The following is a 23,991-nucleotide window of genomic DNA, read 5'->3' on the forward strand; positions in this document are numbered from 1 at the left end:
CAGAGGGAATTGAAGGTCTTTATGAGCAGCCATTTTACATGCTACTACTTGAGGAAGAAGTCTTATATTTTGAAAGCTTGTCTAACGCCCAACTATGTTATTGGTCCAGTAAAAACAAATCCTTGCCCATCCCAGGGTGCTAGGGGTCCACATGGCAAAAAACCCTCCTATCAATTATCTGAGGGTGATTTTCCAAACTCACCCACAAGAACTATAAGGGGTAGGACTGATGGCAGAAAGTGGGAAGACTTTGTTGTTGTAAAATCCTCTTTCAAGCAGTATTATTTCACCCTCGGCTATCCACATGGTTATTAGGAAACATAGCACTGGAGTACACAGCCTGTCCTCTGCTCCACCCCAGTCTGCAGCAGTGTACCTTCTGTGCAGAACACCTGTAGAAGGGCATTTGCAGTGCCGTTGAGAAAATATGAAGCGAAAGAGGAGGCATTTGGCTGGACTGGTTAAGATCTTTGTGTACAGAATCCCCAGTGAGACAGAATCTCTGGGAGGTGATGCAGCCCTTGATGAAGAAGCAGCAAGCTAAAAAAATGTCTAGACAGTCTGTCTTAGCATCTCTTTTCATTTCATTTGGAGGAGAGGGAGATCTGCCAGCCTTATGTGATATCACTAGTCAGGTCCTCCAGAGATCTTGCCAGGGGTCTCCTGCAGAGAAAGGGAAATGAGTATATGATGTTTCACATTTATAAATAAGCAGAAAGTATATTCTTTGGGTGGGAAAGGCTTAAAATTCTTCACTATCTTCCTATATCATAAAGTAACATCAAAAGCCAAACCCCTTTTAATATTTCATTTTTAATAACTTTAAAACTGGATTGCAGAAATTCAGGTATAGACAGCCAGAAGGAGCCTGGTTATAGTCTAACAGTCTCTGAACTAAGGCTTAGTTCCTACAGCAAATTTGGAATTTCTTTCAGACTCCCTAACATTTAGGTATGCAAATCAAAACAGGCTTTTTAGGCAAAAATAGTTTGTACATGGTGTCAAGAGAGTGGGGGAAGGAAAGATTAAATAAAACAGAAGGGAAAAAAAGCACACTTGAAATTTTTGGCGCTTTTTTGCTTGGCTTTTAGATATTGATGAATGTGTACAGAACGGTCGGATCTGTAATAATGGACGGTGCATAAACACAGATGGCAGCTTTCACTGTGTTTGTAATGCTGGCTTTCAAGTGGCAGCTGATGGGAAAAACTGTGAAGGTAAGAGTTTCTGAAGTTATTCCATACTGGTAATTGTAGTTTCAAGTGGTTATTCATTTTAATAAACATTAAAAGATTTTTTTTGTGGGAGGAGAAGGAACTGGGAACCAAATTTCTAAACACCTTTTCCTGTATTAGGGCAGGCAAAAAAACCATCTTTTGCAGCCAATTTGCAGTAGAATACTTGTCCAGCAAGCAAATTATTGCATACCACTATCGCAAAATGTAGTTTCTTTGATGGCAATGGGACATTTCAGAGCAAAGCACAAGTTGCATGCTGCATGATCTTACTGTGTGTTTAACAGTGTGCTTTATAGGATCCTACTTGGTGACTAGCAGTGTGATTTATGTGAATCTTGTTTGGTTTGACCCCTAAAAATGTTTTTTTTTAAAGAATTGTAAATGTATTTGATGAGTTCCTACCTCCTAGACTTTTAGCAAAGGAAAAGAATGAAGAATGTTCTTTATCATGCTTCCCAAGTTCCTTGGGACAGTTCCCAATGATCTATTCATACGTTAAAAGAATTTGAAGCACTGTTCTTAGAAACATTTTTGGCAGAATATTATCTCAGTGATTCAGCTCAAAGACTTAATGCCAAAATTCCTGGTTGGGATACATGCATGATCTTTTTTTTAAAAAATCATAAATTATTTTTGTCTGACTTAGCCTGTAAGTAAAAAGAAAACACACCATGTCTAGAAGTGTAATTTCTGTCCAAGCCAGCTGTAATGTTAAGGAAAATAGCATGATTCTAAATATATTGTAATGTCATTATTATCCAGTGATTTTTATGTGTTAGTAGCACTTACATTAATCTTTGGTAAAGACAGACATTTTAGGACTCTCATTTTCCTACCACTTTTAGGTATGGTTTAACAGTGTGGACTTCTTATTTAAGCATCAAATTATGTAATTATATCATTTAAATATACCTGGAAATCGATCATTACCCCCATTCTAACGTCTTCCTTTCCCATCAAATATCATGTGCTAGTTGTAAGAACCAGTGCTGGTTACAGAGCAATCTGGCAAAACATTTTTAATTCCATTGGGCGTATTGCCAGAATGTCTCTGAGCATCTTCCGTTTCATCAGCTTCTCAAATTATTGCATCTGTTGCAAAGTAATAGGTCAGATATTACTCCTGAGATTGTGCATGCACTCACACGTGTCACTCATTAAAGACAGTGGGAGTTGTGCATGTGTGTGGGAGACCATAATGTAGCTTTCTCAGGGTTATTTACTAACCTTCATTCAGTACTACACCAACCTGGCTACACTGCTTTGAGTTCTTGAACTACCGCAGGTAGACTTTGTGCTGGGTCTGTGCAGTGTTGGCTTGCATTGTATATAACTTCAAATGAAACTGGTGTCAAGTCCTGGCTTTTGATATATTTCAAGGACCCAGTTCTTTGTTGTCCCTTGTTCTGTGCATTTACTCATGACCATGCAGTTCAAGTACAGTGAGGGTAGAGCAAGAACATTTTGAACAAGATGTAAGAAACCAATGAACTGAAGCCTGTAACATTACATCTGAGTTTTTAAAAATTTTCCATGCCATGCAACTTGGTCACAAAGGGTATACAATGCCAGTGCAACTCTGTGGTTAGCCAACAAGTTCTGTGAGGCCCATCTACACATTACACTTAAGGTGTGATTAACCAGTTAATCTAATCACAATTTAAGTGGTCACCTGGCCTTATGTTCAATCAATTAATGGTGTGAAAAAGGAGAAATACGTTGGAGGGTTATGTGGCCAGAGGATCTCTTCACTGGGAGCACCATCAGCTGATCGGAGCTCCCTGCTATGGGGGCTCGTGTGCACCCCCAACCCTGGGAGCTCCCAGCTGATGTTGACTCCCAGCTCTGGGTACTCCCTCAGCTGGAAGACCACAGCTGCTGCAATTTCCCAACCATGGGGGAGCATGCCTCCCCATGGCTAGGAGCCTTGTTAGCTGAGAGCCCCCAGTTTGGGGGGTGCACATGGGCCACCTTAGCTGGGAGTTCCACTCAGCCCTGATGGGGTTCCTAGGCACATGGTCCCTTGGCCACATGTTCAATTAATGGCATGATAGGAAGAGCAGTATGGCAGGAGGTGTGATTGTGTGCTTTAGATCTCATCACGCCTTTACCTGCATGGGGCCCTAATAGGCAACTCTGTCATCTAAATATAGAGAAGTGATCATTTTATTTTAAATGGGAGTTGGTACCCAAAATAGTAATGTCTGAAGAAAGGCTCCCTGGATTTCCCTGTACGGGTGTGACAACTGTATCAGGAAACCTGCATAGTACGTTCCAAGAATGGTTAGAGAAATTTTCGTTTCTTACATAACCCTCATCTTTCACAACTGTGCAGTATTCTAGGTAACATCAAATTAATATCACCATTCTATATGGAGGCTGGCTCTGGTCATATCCTCTTCACTCTCCTAAAGGTTTTGCCATGGGACTGTTTCAAGAGTTGCCAGATTCTGGATGTCTTTTTTTATGCCATTTAGTGCTTTTAAACATATTTCTTGATGTGTTAAGGATTTGTTGTTACAAGTCAGTAATTTCTGTGGGGCACCTTTAAGTGTCCTTCTATATGTTGACAACCACATAATAGCTTGGTTTGATTGATTATTTTGAGGATACAATTAGTGGAAGCTCTTACTAGTTTTTCAGTGTGAACATTTGTATCCATTGTATGCAATTTCAGATATGGATGAATGTAGCATAAGGAACATGTGCCTTAATGGAATGTGTATCAATGAGGATGGCAGCTTTAAATGCATTTGTAAACCTGGTTTCCAGTTAGCATCTGATGGACGTTATTGTAGAGGTAAGTGTTTAACAATAAGCATTTATAAAAAATTATGGTTTTTATAGGGCATGTAAGTCACACCTTTTTAATAGCTTTAATACTACTCTTCTAATTTCCATCTGCTTTTCCATCCCCACATTGACTCTTCAGGCTGATAAACAGGATTTCTCTCAAATCCACTTTATAATCAGCTGGAAAAAATTGTCCTTTTTCAAGGCAGTCTTCTGCTGTCCACAGTGTTGAGCAACACTCCTAAACAACTAGTGGGGGACGTTCCATGGGCAAATACTAAGACCTGACCCAGTGAAATTCCTGGTGTTTGCCTATGGTGCCATCTGCAGCTTGGCTCCCACATATGTGCCTTTTCTTGCCTCTCTGAATATTTTAACATGATACAGCACAAGGCTCTTTACGGGTATCTGTGATAGCTCTGAACAAACTAGATTTGGTATCAGAAGTAGCATGGATGAGTTAGTGCAGTGCTTCACCTGAGCTGATTATCTTATTATCTTATGTTAAATAGCTCTACATGGCCCTGCCTATATATGCTTCTTATTCCCTTTCTTGGCTACTTTTAACATCCTAACTCTTTGCCATCTTCAAGTCATTCTCCTGCTTTCATTTATATGCTTCCTACCCCACATCGTAACCCACAAAAGTGCTGAGCACCCGTGCAATCAAGACATAGATGGGAGCAGCCTGACAGCCTAGTCCTTTTCCTTTGCTAAAGTATCTTAGCAGCACCCGCAGCATAAGACAATGTGGCATTCTGTTTGCTAAGTTATGCCATCATAGTTTCCATCCTGTCCCTCAAGGAACTTGAAATTTTGTTTCTTCATGTTTCAGCAAATTTAATAGGCACAAAGCAGAAGCTGAAGTAAGAAATAAACAAATGCTGAGCCAAGTTACTTACAGTTTTTCTTTTTAAAAATTTACAAATCATTTAACCCTGGGGAGCAAGACAACAACAGTGGTTTGTTTACACTAGGTTAAGTTTAAAAAATAGCTCATTGGGTCACACTTCAGTGTTTTTTTCACCGAAGATCAGTAACAATACTTTCCATTTAAGTGTCAGAAGTGTGTCAGCATCACAAAAAAATAAATTGTGTTTAAAATTTGAGGTGAGTGGGATACTGGGCTCTTGCGACATGTCTGGTTTGGGACCACACCTGGACTAAGGCTTTGAGCCAGACCAGGCCCAACAAATCTTTTCAAGTGCTGCAGCAGCTGGTGGGGGATGGGACCAGGTGGGGCAGTAATCGGGGGGGCTGGGGTGGGGCATGTGGGCCTTGCGTGGGGGTGGTGGCCCCTCCAGGGGCCATTTGGCCACTGTTGGGGGGCTGTACCCCTTGTGTGGGGGCTGAATCCCCTGTTGGGGGGCTGTAGCCCTTGTGTGGGGGCCGAACCCCCTACTGGGGGGGCGAATCCCTTGTTGGGCAGCCATTGGGCCTGTGGGAGGGCAGTAAAATACATGTTCATGAATTCATGAAACATATATTTAGAGTTCACGTTATTATTATGATGAGAGACATGCTTTAACAATGTAGATATATCAATAAAACATTGTCCAACTGATCGCTCGCGCTCTCTCTCTCTCACTCTCTCGCACTCCTTACAGAGGTCTTGTGTTTTACTTGTGGAGGAACATGGATTTGGGGGTATTTTACAGAGTGACTCTGGGATTTTTTTTATCAGGGATTTTTCAGTTTTCCAATAGGGAACACCAGAATTCCTGCTAGGGAGGTCAGTGGCAGGACGCTGCCTGCTCGGAGCTGGCACCTTGGACCCAGCTGGCTGTGGCTGACATCCTGGCCAAATGGGGCCAGGAGGACATGCTTTGACAGTTCAAAACAGGCCACCACACCCGGAACATATTTTGGGTGATAGCTGCCCAGATGGAAAGGCGAGGGGCATATGTGGTAGTAGTGCCACGCAGAGGCCAATCCTGCAACCACGGTTCACTGGCTGTGCAGTCCCCATTTGGGTCTGGCAGGTTCACAGCAGGTCACAGCCAGGCAGCAGCCCCCATTGCAGACTGCTGCAGTGGATAGAGGGGGCAGGGAACTCTCAGGGTTGCTTCAGCAGTCAAGCTGGCACAAGGGGTAGTGTCCCCAGGTACCAGTTGGCCAGGTCCCAGAAGCTCCTGAGAGCCAGTAGCCCTAAGCTACTTGCCAGGGTGTTTTTTTTTTTTACTGCTGGGGCCAGGACAGGGCAACTTTTTATAGTGCTGGAGACAGCACAGGTAGCCCCAGGCTGTAGCTCTCCCTGGCTGCAGATTTGGGGGGAGCCAGACAGAGTTATTTTGCCCCAAGTTGCACAATTTGCTCCACAACAACATGCATGTCTGAGCATGTGCGCTGAGGCAAAAAGCCCCTGCTCAAATTTGCACTGCTTCTATGTGAGCTGCTGCAAGTGCATGTGTTTGCATGTGTGGATGCGCCCATGGATTCTCAAAATATAATAAACAAAGTTCTCTAAAAAAAAATGTCATCAGTACATTAATAACTGTATAGGTACATAAAACCCACAGAAAAAATCGTTAAACATGAATTTTTAGCACTCACAAATGTACACGTACATGTACATTTAAGTATTGTTTATGCTTATGCTTATATGTGGTGTAACTTTCCTTTCTGGCATTTTTTCATAAAGCTTGAGTGGAATTTTTCACCCACAGTCAAATATATGCCCCATATTCATACTTAAATGCTAGTTTCATATAACCTTAAGGTCCCCTCTGCACGTTCAGGTAAAGGTACAACAGGATCTAGTATGGGATCCACACAGTTGCACTTCTTGCCATGTCACGCATGATTGTGGGATCACACGTTATATCCTATTGCACCTTGTTGCCAGTACAGGGGGAGCCTGGGATCACCATCCTGGGCTCCCCCTACACTGGCAAATAGGTGACCCGAAGTACTGGCTGTATGTTGGGCACAGCTGGGGCTCTGAGTCCTGTCAGCTGTGGGACTGCAATCTCTCAGCCGTGAGGCACACTGTGCACCTCTGGGGCTGGGAGATCACAGCTGTGCCCCGCTGCTGCTGGGACCCAGAATCCTGCAGCTGCTGGGTGCTGCAGGGTCTGAGAGTCCCCTCAGGTATGGGACTTCCATCCCCTGCTGGACATGGTTTACCTCTGCAGCTGGGAGCCTCTCTGGCTGGTGGGGCTCCCAGCCTCAGGGGAGAGCCTGCTATACATGCAAATTAAAGCTGGATTGCACCCAGCTATCAAGTTAGTACATATTTTCCAGATCTAACTTTAAAACTGGTTGGAGCTTTTTATGATGTGATAAGTACTTTGCACATGTAGCTGGTTTCAGTTTAAATGCACAATTAACTTGTTAATTGCACAATAGCTGTAATATGTAGAAGGGATCTGAGTGTCCTTTTCAGTATCACTAATAAAAGGTTAGCAAGTCTTCTTAGGGTAACTACACTTGAAAACTCAATAGCCAATGAATCCTTTAGAAAAGCGGTATTGCATATACAGCAAACTGTATTCTTTTTTTTTTTTTTTTTTTTGATCCCCTAAAAGTTTGGCACAAGCACAGGTGTGATTTTCATATCAAAATTGCTTGGGCATCTGGCCACCCTTCTGCATAACTGTTGGTTTGTGTGCACACCCACCCATCCTGTATATACATATACAGATGTTTGGGTGGATGTATTCTATTTGAATTTCTGTTGCATGATTTTTCTGTTGTTATTATTGCTCATCTTCATGACTCTCCTCTATGCATGCTGATAGAGTTTATTGGTTTCTCTCCTACACAAAAGTAGTAGCATCTGTAAATAACCTTGAGAGCCAAATTTTTACACTGTGAAGCTATGGTTAGGGCCAGTTTTTTTTTCTTCTGATGTATATGTATTCAGCTCTGGAAAAGGCAATAATGGTACATCAGTGTATACCATCCAAGAGTTTGGCCCCAGATTTCACATTCTTGTATTGCTTTTGTACATACAGGTTGGGTATATGTGCGCACAAACCAACAGTTATGCAACAAGGTGGCCAGGTAACCAGGCAGTTTTGGTATGAAATCACACATGTGCTTGTGCCAAATTTTTTGCGGACCAACAAAAGACTATCAGGTCTGCCATATATGCAGCAATACTTTTCTAAGGGTCTCATTTGTTATTGAGATTTCAAGCATGGGTGCCTTAAGAAGACTTTCTAACTTCTCATTAACGATACTGAAATTGACTCGTAGTTCCATAAAACTGGCATTTATGCAAGTATGAATATGGGGCATATACTTGGCTGGTTATGAAAATTTCCACTCAGGCTTTATGAAAAAAATATTCCAAAAAGGAATGTTATACCATAGTTTTGTATGCTCCCTGTAATATAAGGCAGGTTAAATGTATTAACCATTACAGCGTCCCTTGTCTGATTTGCTGTCAGATTTCTATAAATACGAATAAGGGACTGGCAGGGAGAGACCGGGTAGATTCTGAGCTTGTTTTATTCAGATAAAACATTTTGCTCAAATTAGCAATTACTGAAAGTGGCTTTTCAGTAGCCTGATAAATCTGATGTCTTCAGTTAAAAAATTTAGGGATACTAGGATACCCATCCAAAAAAGGCCATTATAGTTGGCATTAATTAGCAGTTGAAGAAGACAGGGCAAAGATGGATTAGACCAGAGAATTAATTTGGTTGATGGCTTTTTCAGAACAAGGCTGAGGTTCACTGGCTAGTTATGTGCAGGAAAGTTGGCACTCATCTGGGTTGTCAAAATATAGCCTACTACTAAAGAAGGCTTCAAAGTCCAGTAAGCAGAATCTTAGGTTCTGTGCCTGCCTCTACCGTTGTGAAGTCATGGCCCCTTTTAAGTCAGGGATGTGCCAGGATGTCACTTAAAATGTCATGACTGGGCAAAATTACTTTGTTTTTCTATTCCTTAGTTTCTCCCTCTGTAAAATGTTTCAGCATCTGACCGAGTTGCCTGCATAAACTCATACCTCTCTGAACTAGGTGCCACCATACCCTAACTTTCTGCCCTCTCCAAAATGATGATGTTTCCACTTTGGTACAGTGCTTTGAGTTTTACAGGAAAAAATGTTACATATTCCAACCTTTACTATCTTGATGAGTTTAATAAATGTTTTGAAATTTAAGGAGGAAATATACATGTTTGAGCTTGTTCACTTCTGTCTTTGAAAGAGCTCTTGCACCAGTTCTTCACAGAACGTGTATATTCCTGAAGAATTAAGAATTTGGTCCTCACCACTGTCACAGTATAGCCAAATTCTGAAATCTAACTCAGCTCTTAAAGCAAACTCAGTCACAGTACTATCTGGGGAAGGACTGAGTAAAAAATAGGAAAAGCATTCACAATTTGTCCATTTGTCTGAACCAGAATAAAAGGTGGTAGGCTAAAGTGAAATGAATTTGGCCTGTGTACTTTAATAGAACTTCTATTTTAAAATACAATTTGAACAAGGAATTTTGGATCATAAAAGTTATATTCCATGCCAAACAACACAAACTAAGTAAAACACAGAGGTGTTTCACTCCCAATTTGCCCTTTTAAGGTCAGAAAATAGGAAATTGTCGCACATGCTGTCTGTTGTATACATTAAGGAGAGCTGTCATGAAGTGATTATTTTGCAAATGTTTCACGTGCTTCCAAACAATATATTAAAATATTTCCCTCTTAGTCGCTGCCTACACAAAATAGCATGTTCCCTGTGTCAAGAAAATGCTGTCATTCCTCGCAGTGTACACAGTCTATAAAAACGTTTGACTAATTGGACATTTTCCTGAAACCATCTAATATTAATAGCTTTCGTCCTTTTGTTTCATTGCTGTGGCGCTTATTGTTCCATGTGCTATTGTTGGACAAAGTTGGTAGCTTGTTCTTAGCAGTTGTACAGCACTAAGATCATTAAAAAATTCCTTACAAGGCTGATGTGCAATTTCCCCATTAAAAAGTTTATGGAAAAGGGAAATGTGTTATAACAAGCGTATAATATAACACAATTGTCATGCAGATAACCAAGAGGACATGATGTGCAGGCAGGATTTGGACTATAAGCATTGAATAGTGCTCCCAAAAACTGAACTCACAGCAGAAAGAAGAAATATTCTTGTGGGGGAGGCATGAAGGCTCTTCAAAAGGGTCAAAGATCTAATTTGCATTCTGGCCTGCTTTCTTAAAGCAAAAGCTAAATGTTAATACAGAAAGGGAATGCCATGTCAAACACTACACAAGTCCTTTGTCTTAACAGCCAGAGTTTCCTTTTTCCTCTAATTATGTTTTTGCCTGAATGACCCTTATTTTAGATTACACATCTCTAGGGAACATATTAGGAAAATGTAGGTATTTGAACAGGGAAAAAATCCTGAGAATGCCGAATTTTGCTCTCTCTGCTATATAGAATGAGCTAATGTTGGGATTTTTATTTTTAATGAAAAATATATTTGCATTAATATTTCACTTGGTGAAGTCTGTTTTATTTTTATTTTTTATGGGGTACATTGAAAAGAAGCTGTACAAATGCAAGTTTTAGCCAGGCATTGAAAACTGTTTAATTTTATTTCTAATAAAGCTTATTCTGTTCTTTTACAGACATTGATGAGTGCGAGACACCTGGAATATGCATGAACGGGCGCTGTGTGAACACTGATGGGTCTTTCAGATGTGAATGCTTCCCTGGGCTTGCAGTGGGACTAGATGGACGTGTGTGTGTTGGTAAGACAAGCTTATTGTGAGGCGAGTTGCAGTTAACTAGGCTAAGGCATTCGATCTGGAATGATAGACTCTTTGTAGTTTGAACATACCACTTGGAGGTAGAGGGGGGGATGCTCCCATGCAAATGGATACATTTATCTATGACATTAGCTATGATAGTTCATTTTGCTCCATTTCCTTTCTCTCCCATTTTTTTCTCTTTTAAAACAAACAAATCATATTCTTAGCTGATGTAAATTCTCATAGCTGTGTTGAAGTCAATGGAGCTACATCAGTTTTCATCATTTGATAATCTGGCCTCGTGATTTTAAAACAGTCACACAAACCTGTTAATAATATACAGCAGGCACAAGCACCCATTTCGTTTTCATGTTTTGTATACCTTTTCCATTTCTTAGTGTTCCTATGTACCTCCCATTTGCACATTGTGGTTTTCCCTTTTTCAAGAGAAATTCTTTGTATATAACAAGAGGTTTTTTGGTTTTGTCATTACACTCATGAGTAACATTTTCATGTAAGCAAATGTCTTCTATAGCAACATATTAGTCTTTTTAAAGCAAGACATAAAATCTTTTCCGGTTACTAAAAATCTATCTATTTGCCCGACCTAGAACAATTGCAATATAATTAAATCATCATTATGCCCTTTTATAAATCCATGGTGCAGCCACACCTTGAATACTGTGTTCACTTCTGGTCCCTGCACTTCAACTAAAGAAGGTAAAGAGAAGGGAAACAAGGATTAGTGGTATGGATGGGCTTCCATATGAGAGATTAAAGAGACTAGGCCTGTTCAGTTTAGAAAAGAGAGGGGATACGATAATGGTGTACATATTATTAAAGGATGAAGAGAAAGTAAATAGAGATTTACTGTCTCTCACTATCTAAGAACTAGGGATCACAAAATGAAACTAGCAACGTGAAGTTTTTTTTCACACAGTGTGCAATTAAAGTATGGAACTCATTGCCTCCAGATGTTGTGGAAAACTGACGGATTCAAAAAGGGATTGGACAAATTCTTGGAGGATAGGGGCATCAATAGCTATTGAGCACAGGAGTTAGATATACAGCCTCTGAATTAGAACTTTCTAGACCTTAAATACTGGAGGCTGCAAGTGAGAGAGGAACAGTAGAAGAAACGCTATTCATACCCAGTTCACTCTCCCTGTTAGCATCCACTCTGTGCTACTAAGACACAGGATGCTTGACTAGATGGACCTATGGTCTGACCCAGTAAATGGCAGTCCTTATGTTCTTAATCCATTGTAAAATACTTCAGAGTCTGTTGCACTGATTTAACATATTCATGTGTAATCCCCAATCTGGAAAAGACATGCTTCATTTTATACATAGAAGTAGTCTTCTTGGCTTGTTTATTTGTGTTTGCTGAATCCTTGTCTGACCTTTTTTCTAGTTAGTATTAGAAATTATTTGACCATCTCTGTCAGGGTTTTTTGTGTCTTTTACCTGAAATTACGACTTTAAAACAAAGGTTTTAGTGTTTTTGGTTTTCTCTTACGGGTTTTTTTCTTACCAGAAAGTACTGTGGAAACTATGGAGTTGAGTTCATAGCCGAACACTCCTTCCCGATCCTCATATTATACAGTATACCAACTCACTTGACTTAATCCAGTGCTGAATTTGGCCCACTATGAATAAGGAACAAACAATGAACTTTGGAAAACAAACACACAATTTGATACAAAATGAGTCCCACCTATGCACTTAAGAACAAAACAGAATATTCCAAAATAACATTGTTTAGGCAGGATTATCTTTTCCAGTAAGGAAAAAATTGTTCTGGAATCCAGGTATCAGCTATGGGTCCCTGATTCTTTGGCTACTGTTATGAATCCAGGCCACCTGAAGATTTTTTGAGATACCCAGGTGAAATAAGTCAGGGAAATGAAAGATTATGTTGCTAAATTGCCCATATATTCAGTTTTCAAAAAAATATTTTGATAGGCTGTCTTTCTTATGGTCCTGTTCAGTAATATGTCTCAAGCTTTGACATTCAGCATTTGAAATCTAGCGCTATATCTATTTATGGTATTTTATTGTGCCTACAATAGGATTATGTTGGATTTTTTTGGTATTTAGATACACATATGCGAAGCACATGCTATGGTGAATACAAGAGAGGCCAATGTGTAAGAGCACTGACCGGTGCTGTTACTAAATCAGAATGCTGTTGTGCCAGCACTGACTATGCCTTTGGAGAACCCTGCCAGCCTTGTCCTGCCCAAAATTCAGGTAGTGTAACATTTGATAAGTAGAAACCTACACTTTTTGTTGAGATTTATAACAGTTCTGAAAGCATTGTATAAAAAACAAAGTCTCTTACATATCCTAAATCTTTGTAATCTCAGGTGCATACCACACAGGTGGCTGCGCTTTTGGAAAAGTCTTCTATTCTGCATGTATGTAAAAGGAAGGAGTGACCATTTTTAAAGAGTAATGTTTAACACCAAGAATTTGGCCCATAGTAGCTGCATGAATTAGGACAGATTTTCAAGCAACAGTTTTCATTTTGGTGGACTTCATTAATTGTAGGCATAACTTTGATCTCAAATTATTTATGGACACAGTTTAGATCATATAAATGTTTAGATATTAAATGCACCTGGCATTTAGATATTTGACTATCTAAATTACCTAAAGTGTGTCCACAAATAACTGCGGGGTCAAAATCATGCCTTCAGATTTTGCACAAAGAAATGGAAGGTCAATTAAGACTGGGTGAAAATATTTTATCCTTTCATCAGATTCCTCTAAAATTGTTTATTTTACCTGGATCATAATGGTGCATTGACAACCTTGTAGTCTTCCTCATTGTGTGGACTGCTGCTGGGAAAGCACTTTTTGAAGGAATGCAGTGCTGGCATAGCTCTGCTGTTGGAGCCAATAAGTAAGACAGTGGCTCGTGAGTGATACTTGCATGGAGCCAGTTGGCAGAATTGGGCTCCTAGTTCATCCATTGGTTCCCTTCATGTCTATGAAATTATGATTGTAATCAAAAAAATGTTCTCGATGATGCATAGCATGGAAATAGCTTTGGAGGGAAGGAGTGTGTCTTTGTTTTAATTGGCAACTTCATGAAAAGGGCTAGAGACATGTAACCAGTTGAAACAAATCAGGTTAATTTACCTGATGTATGATCTTCAACACACACTTGCTGGTCACTATTTTGCAGTGGGTCTCGTTAGCTAGAATAGCAACAAAACATTAGAACTTTATCAGAGCATGAAAAAGCCTTTCCAGCAGCAGCTGTTGGAATCAGTATGCTCTCTTCTTACTGCCCAAAACAGTCAATAACTATTGTAAGTATAGGACACAATGCCATGAACTTCTGTTTTATATTTGAATTAATTTAACAGAGCACTGAGATGTTTTTCCAAGCTGTTTTGCCTACCTTTTCTACTGTTAAAGATGCCAACTCAGAAAGAAAGAGTACATAGAACATCTTCAGTTTTGAGTGGAGGAGAGGAGGGAATTGTTCAGGGAAAAAAATGTAGCAAGAACTGAAGAACTTTTGAAAGTAGGAGGTTGTCTCTGGCTGTAGCTCAGATAATTTGCTCAGAAGCTCTTCACACATTGACCCAAAAGGATGCTTATGAGATGGACTTCCTTATAAAAATGAATGAGAGGCTCAATTTTCTGTGAGTTCCCACAGAATTATTCTGCATGTCTATATTCTAGTTAAATGCCCATGTCACCATTATGGCCTGGATTTGTGGAAAAATGTGCCCAGACCTGTCTGGCTAAATTGCACATGGAATTTGAATGATCCAGCTAAAATAGCTTCATGTTTTAAAGTTTTAGAGTAATGACATTTTTAGCATGATGGACAGTTGTATTACTACAAGGAGATAATGAACCTGCTTTTGTAAGATGATTTTTAAAGAACTTAACCTAAAAAGAATCAGAGTAAATATTTTAAATATTTTTCAGCTGAATACCAGGCTTTGTGCAGCAGTGGACCAGGCCTGACTGCAACAGGAGCTGGTAAGAATGCATGACATGGTTATGACCAAAGACATTCAGGCTACAAATGTGGGAGATGGTGTGTGAATGTGATGCTGTACTACTACACTCTGGAGAGAAGGACACTGGGAAATAGTATGCTTTTTTTCATCCTGTTCAAAGAAATGTGCCTAGGTTTAACTCAAGAGAGCATACCATTTCAGCAATATGACAGCCTAAGTGTAAGCGCTCACTCTTATCAGGCTTTTTTATGCAGTTTTTGGAAAAAGAAGATTTGTAAAAGATTATTATTATAATAGAGAACACAACCCTGGATCTATACTGAGTTAGCAAGCCATAATGTGCTAATGGCCTGCTTTCTTACTTAGCTATTTTTATCTCAGTCACAAAGGATGGTGGGAAGATAAGTAGTAGTGCCACACTGATGGTGAACTTAATTACAAAAGTTTGAACAGGCCTGGTGACACCAACCACTGCTAAAATATCTTATGCCTTGTTGAAAATAGGGAGAATGTGTTGAGATAAAAACTTGCTTATCCAACCTAGATTCAGATCAGGTTATAAATTGCTCTTCAGTTAACTGCCTTGAGAAAAAAAAGTCATCATTTTGAGTACCATATCTATGATGTGAAAGACCAACTGTGAAAAAATGACGAAAATAGTCTTTAAGCTGTTGAATTGCTCTCTAATGATCCCTCTTACTCCCAGGTTATCCCGCATTAGACAGTTGGCACATGCCATGTTCTGGAGTAAAATAAGAAACAAAGTGTCTTCAGCTGTCCATAATTCACAGTGACTTCATTTTAATAGTGTCATAATTCATCAGGATTGACCAGAGTTTAGTTGGTTCTTGCACTTCCCTTTGAAGTGTTAAAAATGCTAGAGCCAGATCTTGCAAAGCCTTTCATCTGTAACCAGTGTTCACAGCTGAGCCTACTGAGGCTGCTTTCAGCTGAAAGCAGGAAGTGCATTAGTGTTCTGCTGGAAAAAATCAATAAAAACTATTTAAGCACAGGCCTACTGGAAAGTTATAATAATCACAGAAACTCAGTGATTATTAGCACTGAATGTTTTTAGGTGTGAGATCCTCATTCCCCCAGTCCTCATGTAAGGATTCTCAAGAAATCTCCAGCTTGTGTCTGCCATTGCAGGATTCACAGACACCTTTGGGTTAGTGCTGGAATTTAGCCACCATAATGGGGATGCTCTTCATTCTTCAGGGGTAGTGTTTTCACAGGAGTTACTAACTGAAAATTCATCATGGGAAAAATTGTGGAAACTTGCTATTAAAAAGAATGATCTTGTCTAGTTCAGTGAATGTGATATTCCAAAACAAAAACACTGATTGTTAACTTTCTGCATCTGTGTAGATATTAATGAATGTTTGGATCTTGCACTCTGCCCCAATGGAGAATGTGAGAATCTGCACGGAACATACAAATGCAGATGTAATCTTGGATATGAAGTGGATTCAAGTGGAAAAAATTGCCTGGGTATGAAATATCTCATTTTCCCTATTAAAAGTTCCATATTAAATTTTGATGTTTGTCTTTCTCTCTGAGGTAAGGAAGAGAAACTTCAGAAATCAAAATTTAATATTTTGGATGTGCTGTTGTTTATTCTTAATCCTTCTGTCTTCATTTCTGGGCTCTTTAATGGTCTTCCTGTCCTCCAACATGTTTCATATCCTAGATCATTTGCCTATTAGTTATAGTATCATTTATCTCCTCCCCAACTCATCTGTGACCTTTCTAGCTGCTCCCCAAGCCCACCCAGTTATTAGGCCAGTGCATATTCATGCTTCATCACAGCTGTTTCCTATTCCTTTCTAATGCTCCCTTTGCTCCTGTCTCTCAACTTTTTCTGGACTCCTGTGAAGTATCCCAGAGATTTTGCTTTACTCAAATCTCCCTGTCTTTTCTAACACTTCCGTAGTTCCCATCTGCTGCTCTGACCCTCTCTGTCTTCCCAACTTCTCTCAACACATTTTGAGGTTTGTCTGACGCATCCAAATATTCCCGGCTGGTCTTTGCATCTTCCTAATGTTCACCTGTCATTCATGGCCCTTTGCCATCTTCTTGCAGCTTTTCTCCAGTGACCAAAATTTATCCAAAGGTCTCCTTAAGAGGTCTTGCAATTTGGTTTCCCAGAAATCATGTCCACACTAGTATTTTCACTCAGATTTTTCACCACTGCTGCAAGTGTAGGATGGAAGCTGACATCTTTAACCACTTTTAGTCTCACTTAGATGTGATATGGTGATTTAGCAGCAGCCCATTTGAACTTGTGCTTATCACAGTTTCTGCCACCAGTGGCATTGCTTCATTGGTAATGTGAACAGTGAGAAATTTTGAAGAAAATTTCTAGTAGAATAAACAGAACAACAGAATGCAGGTAAGGGATCAACAACATTTGAAAGGGTTTTCAAATTTTTCCAATTTGAAAACAGTAAGTATTCAATTTTCTCTAGAAGGTATATGCATCATTTAAATGAATGAATCTGTTATTGTTACCTTTATTTTTATGCCAGTCATCATTAGTAATGGTAAAAGGATATTTCATTATTATACTTTATAATACTACTGTAACTTTATTTGGAGTGGGCATTTTTACCTGAAATAAATTCAGAGGCCTTGCTTCTAAAATTAGAAAGAAATATCCAACATTTTTCAAAGGTTTTGAAAGACATATCTGTCTCTTTCTCCCTCTCCCTCTCTTTTACCCTACTTCCTCTATCCTCCACCACACACAAATACACACACATAAAGATCAGTCATAATGAAATGTGGCTTCTTGGAAAGGGCTCTTGTCAAGGGTGTCTTTTTTCTCTTAATTTTCATTGCAGACATTGATGAATGTGCATCGAACCTACTGCTTTGTGACAATGGGCAATGCAGAAATACCCCTGGAAGTTTCACCTGCACCTGTCCCAAAGGATTTATTTACAAGCCTGATCAAAAAACATGTGAAGGTAATTGATAACACCCCATTATATTCAAGCTATTTTAATTTCAGTTTAAAACTTTTCACCATGTTACTGGAGTCTGTTTAGCTTGTATCATATACAGTATTATTTGTTAGCAGCTGATATAAATTCCAGTTGAGGCAAAGCAGAATGGTTGCATTTAATCTTGAAGCTTAAAACGTACTTAGTTTATATTCAGTCAACCAAAGCTTAAAGTCTAGTGAAATTTCCAATCCAAATGAGACACAGATTTACTCTAGAGTCATTTACTGAGAACAGTAGGGAGATTGGCGAGATATTATACTTTTGTTTATGAATATTAAAAATACTGTATTAAGAAAAAATACGTAAGTTTTTATATTCTGACAAAAAATCAGGGATAGGACTTTAAATTTTGCCATGCAGATGGATTTATATAAGAAAACGTCTCATACTATTTATTTAATCATTAGCTATGTGAAAAGAAAGTGATATCAACAGTTCATGGTTTTATAAATTGTCTTAAGGAAATCTCAGGTATTGCCAGGCATGTCTGAAACACTGAAGAAGACAAAGAATGTGAAGTCTAGAAATAAAAGGGAAACAATGGATGTGAGGCAAGGCTACCACATAAAGAGTTAGCCACCTTGCAGCTCTCAAGGCTACCACATACAAGAGTTAGAAACCTGGTGGAAAAAACACCTCCACTTGATGTGAACTAACATTTCCTCAGTTGCTGCTGCCAGGGCCACTGTGCCAGTGTTTTTGGCAAGAGTGGGGAAGTGCTAGTATAGATAAAGTACAATTGTTTTGTAAAAGACTGTATATGTGGGTTTGTGTGAAGAATAAAAAGTCTTAATTTTAAATCCATTTGAGTCGCTGGCTAAATGTATGGCCAAATCACTTGACCAACTTAACTGGAAAACCAGACAACAGCTGGATCTCCCTAGAAAACAAGGTTCTGTAGCAGTACTGGGCATTCCTGTAATTCTAGGAAACCATACTAGGGAGATGTGTTAGTACATCTTTTGGCCATGTATTTGACGAGTCCTCTATGAAGAGCTCCATAGCTGAAAAACAGAATAGCGAGAATATCTTGTCACATGGCAAGATACCTTTTACTTTTAACCAAACTGAAGGAGGCTTTCTGAAGTCTTGCTAGCAGCTACTGCCACTAATGAGAGTGTTCTTCTTCTAGATATTGATGAATGCGAGTCTAACCCATGTGTTAATGGAATATGCAAAAATACACTTAGCTCTTTTGCTTGTGAATGTTCCCCTGAAAGTACTTTGGATACAACAAGAACCATCTGCATAGGTATTTATTCATTTAAACATTATATGTTCATCGGTTGAAAATTTCCAGTGACATACAAATACTGTATACTGAGTCCAGAAAGCATTTAAAAATAACTCGGACAGATAAGTTCAGTAGAAAATGTTAAGAAAATATTTCTTTTCGCCATTACTGTGGGTACGTAAAAAATTACTTTAGCTGTTGGGAGGGAACACAATGTGCTTTCATTTCAGATTTGAGAGAGAGGTGAGAGATTTTGTAACAAGCATATAGGCACATAAGCCATCTCTTCAAAATGATGCTTGTCTGATACAAGGCGCACCTTCTTATGAAAACTTAATCTTGAGAAAGGGCTGGGTTTGAACTTGAGGTGTAGTCTAAACAGCAGTGGTGTGTCAGTTGGACCACCCCAAGAATAATCCTGAATGACACTATGGCTCTGTGAGTGAAATATGTGGTCCTGGGAGATGGTAATATACTGCTGATATATAACGGCAATAAATTACTACTTCTCCCACTTAAACTGTCTTACTACTCTGAGCAGCAAGCAGCAGGGGAATGAGAACTCTCCCAGTGCTAAGCATTTTGCATGGTGATATCCTGTTTTTTTCCCCTCAACAGAAACTGTTAAAGGCACCTGCTGGCAGAGTATAGTGGATGGGAGATGTGAAATAAATATCAATGGAGCAACTCTCAAATCCCAGTGCTGTTCTTCACTGGGTGCTGCTTGGGGTAGCCCATGTACACCCTGTGAACGAGGTAAGACCATTGATTTATTCTCATGTATCATCATAACTGACAGGACGAGGACCTTATGAGACCATATCAGTACATCCGCTTCCTATTTTTATCTGAAGGACTAATTGCTTTGGCATTTCAGTCATTTGGATTAAATCCACAAAAAGGACAATTGTTTAGATTTTTAAAACTATCCAGCACTTGTTTTACTCACTGGATGTCTCATACAAACCTAGTGAACCATCTTAGCCACATCACATCGGGTAGCAGGCATGGTCTTAATTTCTAATACCCAATATTAGCCCCATACAAATTTTATTTAGTGGAGGTGTGATCAGTGGGGCTGGGAGGAGGTAATTTTGCCACTGGCTGTATCTTGCTTGCCCTTTAACCTATCACAATACAAAATAAATTGCAAGTGGTCAGTGAAAAGCTTTTCTAGCAAAGATCACCAGTGCTCAGGACTTTTGCAAATTCCATCCAATTGTGTTTTGAACAAAGCCAGTGACACTTCCATAGCAGCAAAATCATAGGTCAAATGACATTAGCTAGTGCGTTACAGTTATTGTTGTCTTAGTTGGCATGGAAAAGGAACATGATAAAAGTTTAGAATTTAGTGCTATATATACATTTCTGTATTTTGATCTTATGGTAAATATATTTTGAAATTAGATTTATAGCAATTGACCACACCTATAATCTGTCATTTGGTATATCTTGTATCACTACTGCATTTGTCAAAATTAATGATACTGGAAACTTAACACTGGCTGGGCACATCTACATGAGACATTTATGGTGATGCCTAATTAGGTCCCCAGTAAAGTTTCAATGTCTACACGTACAGCCCTGCTAGGTTGCAGGAAATTTAGTAACTCCTCCTCAGGGTAGAATTTGCAAATACAAGTGCTATGCTATGGTGGCACTCTTTAGACCCTGCTAGCTAGCCCCACAGTAGAGCATCCTCATGCCTCAGCCAGTCCTTCCACAGCACATTGAGCCAGGTTAGAGCAGCCCCGGGTGACAACCCCTGCTCTGACCCAGCTCAACGTGCTGCGGTCCCAGCTGCACACAGAGACCAGGGAACAATAGGCTCCATCATAATATGTACTGAAGCTTATTTTTTCACCTTAATTTCACATGTAAATGTGCCCACTATATACAAACATTAATTTTCTACCAGGAGAATCCCCATTCTGTACATGTCTGTACATGTTCAAGTTCTTTCTCCAGGACCAAAAATGGCAGTTGCGGGAGAAAAACAAGCCAGCTCAAACCAGGTAGAAGTCCTCCTGGGAGAGTTTCTTTTGGGGAGGAGGAGGAGGGAATGTATGTTTGTACACTTCAGAGACCAGGAGGATTGGAACCAGGGGAAAGATTCCTGTGCCTTCCCAAGACTGAGGTCACCCTGGTCTCCATCTGCTTCCATAAACCAGGAGGAGAAAGGAAGAGCAGCCACCATCTGCTCCCCACTGGCTCGTCATATGCTGAGGTCTCCGGTGTGAGAAGCAGGCAGGCACCTTTGCCCTCTCCCCTTGCTCAGGCACTGGAAGCTGAGTGGAGGCAGCAGTGCCACAAGCCCTCTGCCCAGTCCTCATACCAGAGTCCCCAGAGTTAGAAGCAGCTGGGAACTTTGCCCTGTTGCTCCCTTTCTTCCCCAGACAGGTTCAGAAAGGGAGAAAAGCAGCAGTCACCACTCCCTTTCTCTTCCCCCAACCTGCTCCCCACGCTTTCCTCAGATGGGATCACCATAGTCTCTGGAAGGCACAGGAAGCAGGGGAGAGGGTGTGGCTGCAGGCTGAATGCCTGCACTGCTCCGTCTCCAAGAAATTCATTCCCACTGGTGGAAATTTCTGATAAATCAAGTTAGCCACTAAGGACTCAGTGGCTGCAATGGCTGTGACTTCAGAACAATAATAATTTAATATAATTAAGTTGCTATGAATGGCATTGGAGTTATTTAACCCACTGTTAATTTGTTTGTGTAACTTGGATACATTAGAACTGAGAGAGGATGTAAGCAGGTATGTGGATGCATTCTATTGTTTAGTTAGTTATTCCGTTATATGCTTTTATTACCTGACAAAACACTTCCTATAAAGTTCAGATTTCACATCTTCTTTTTAGCTAATTAAAATAGGTCACCGCAGCAAACTCTGGATTATGGTATTGTAAACAGTTCACATTTTATTTGTTTTGTTATAGACCCAATCTGCCCAAAAGGACATTCAAGAATAAGGGGAACATTGTGTGAAGGTATTTATTGTTGCTTTGAAACACTAATCACATTCTGATTTTTAAAAAAAGTTGGTGTTTTGGTTTAGTACTGTCAATTTACCATGGTAAGAATCCCAAGTCAAATTCTTTGTTGACATCATGAGAATTACACTAAGTTTGTTCTCACTGGTTTTAGAATGCGTTCTTGAAGTCCAGTGGAGTAGACCATTGTAATTCAGTTTAACTCTGATCTCACTCTTTTTATGATATAAACTGTAGTACTGTATGGAGCTGGCTCTGCTTTATCGAACAGTTGCCATTTATTGTTCAGCAATTCACTACGTCAAAAATGTATGAAAATGCATCCATAATTACAGAACTGTAGCATTATGACATAACAGTTGGATATAATCATTTTAACCTTTCATGAATGCATAAGAATATGTTATAATTTTTGAAAAGAGAGAAATGAAAATATATAAATAATATACTTCTCTTTTGTTACCATTTGTAATGTTAGGCTTCACATTTTGCACTGTGTAAAATTGGATGTAATTCAAAGCATAAGTGTTTCTTGTTGTGCATGGAATTGGTGTCAGACCACGCTAAAATGCTAATTAAAGAAAGAGCTGCTTTTTAAAATATGTTTTTTGTTGTGATGTGTGAGTTGGTCACATTACACAATGAGAAGCTATAACCCCAAAGCTCTCTTTCTTTCTCTGTTTGGGTTGATTTGGACCCCTGCCAAAGCACAGTATATTCCCATATATGCATCATCTCAGCATCTCAAACTGTTGTAGGTCATCATGACTGACACAATCTGACATGACACTGCAGTTAAAATATTTTAAAAAACAAATGATTCCCAGATGTGGCTTCTATAAAGAAGCACTCTTTTTTCTTTAACAAAAAGAAAAGCAAACAAAGAGGAACACCCCCTCACACATTCTTTGCTTTCCAAATCTGACTGAATACCTTGGCACATCAGTACTGCAGACCCAGTGTACGTAACTTATCTGACCTCAGCCACACTTTCTGGACTGTGTAATTGAAAGAAAAGGGCAAAAAATGGTGGCCCCACCTATATCTATCCACCAGGAAAGGCGTAGGACATTTTCAACACTGTAAGGATTCTAAGATGTAGATGCAATATTTGCAGCATTTCCTGTAACAGTACTTCAGTTTATAACCATTACATGCTTTAATCCTTCTCAGGCCAATGGGCCATGGGAGCCCCAATTTTCTTAAACTAGTTATACATCCTCTTTGTGTGTTGAAGTAGCATTTTAGGCTTCTATGAATTTAAGCACTTACCAGAACAAAGAACTCAAGGACAAGCTCCAAGAAATTTACTAGGGTATTGGGGAAGGGGTCAAATGATAATGTCTACTTCCCAAAAGGTGACATTCAGCCTTCCCCTCCAAGACTGAAGACTAAAACAGGCTTTTCAGGGAAATAACATGAGTGAATCTGGCAATCGCCTCTAGTCTATGGGTAAGCCATGGACCTGTGAAGAGGCTCCATAACGGTATCTCTTCCCACCTGACCCCTCTCCACCAAAACACACCTACACAAACTGGAGGAATTTTATTCCATATGCCTAACAAATCTGAGCTACTATCTCCTCGTATCTGTCCTCAGTCGTGGGATGCAGCTACGTTGTTCAAGAAACATTCTGTTTTAACAACCTGTTTCCACTCCTTAAGCTTTTCATACTCAATCTTGGACTGTAATATAATTTCTGAGACAATTTTCAATAAAAATGCTTAAGTGCTATTATATGAAACATTTGCCTTTTTCAGCAAGGCCAGTGTCTTGATATTGCTAATAATTTATTTGTATTCAATCACCTTCAGCTGGTTGAGTTTATCTTCCTAATCATACAACACAGTGCCAAGTTTACTGCTTAAAAATACATTCAGGATATGTTTATGTAAACAAGATAAAATATAAGCTTCCTATGGATATATTGAGGAACTTATTAAAGGGCATAGGGTCAGATTCTTACTGTTTAGGTGCTGAAAGATGCTGAGATGCATATTGGGTTTTCACATATTTACATCCTTAATGAGTGCATATACACAAGCTATTAA

General features: G+C 39.5%; 1 protein-coding gene across 1 annotated transcript in view; it reads left to right on the forward strand.

Annotated features, from left to right (window-relative positions):
• Window positions 1–23,991, forward strand: part of FBN1 (fibrillin 1) — a 229,269-nt gene that overhangs the window by 113,673 nt on the left and 91,605 nt on the right. Inside the window, exons 14-23 of the mRNA XM_090028457.1 lie at window positions 1,092–1,217; window positions 3,916–4,038; window positions 10,596–10,718; window positions 12,819–12,971; window positions 14,670–14,723; window positions 16,073–16,195; window positions 17,548–17,673; window positions 18,845–18,964; window positions 19,565–19,702; window positions 21,887–21,937. Coding sequence (XP_089884583.1) covers window positions 1,092–1,217; window positions 3,916–4,038; window positions 10,596–10,718; window positions 12,819–12,971; window positions 14,670–14,723; window positions 16,073–16,195; window positions 17,548–17,673; window positions 18,845–18,964; window positions 19,565–19,702; window positions 21,887–21,937 — 1,137 coding nt within the window. The remainder of the gene's footprint in view (window positions 1–1,091; window positions 1,218–3,915; window positions 4,039–10,595; window positions 10,719–12,818; window positions 12,972–14,669; window positions 14,724–16,072; window positions 16,196–17,547; window positions 17,674–18,844; window positions 18,965–19,564; window positions 19,703–21,886; window positions 21,938–23,991) is intronic.

This window comes from Crocodylus siamensis, chromosome 15, assembly GCF_052110815.1.
Source record: "Crocodylus siamensis isolate JL-2025a chromosome 15, ASM5211081v1, whole genome shotgun sequence".
In the NCBI taxonomy this organism is placed as follows: Eukaryota; Metazoa; Chordata; order Crocodylia; family Crocodylidae; genus Crocodylus; species Crocodylus siamensis.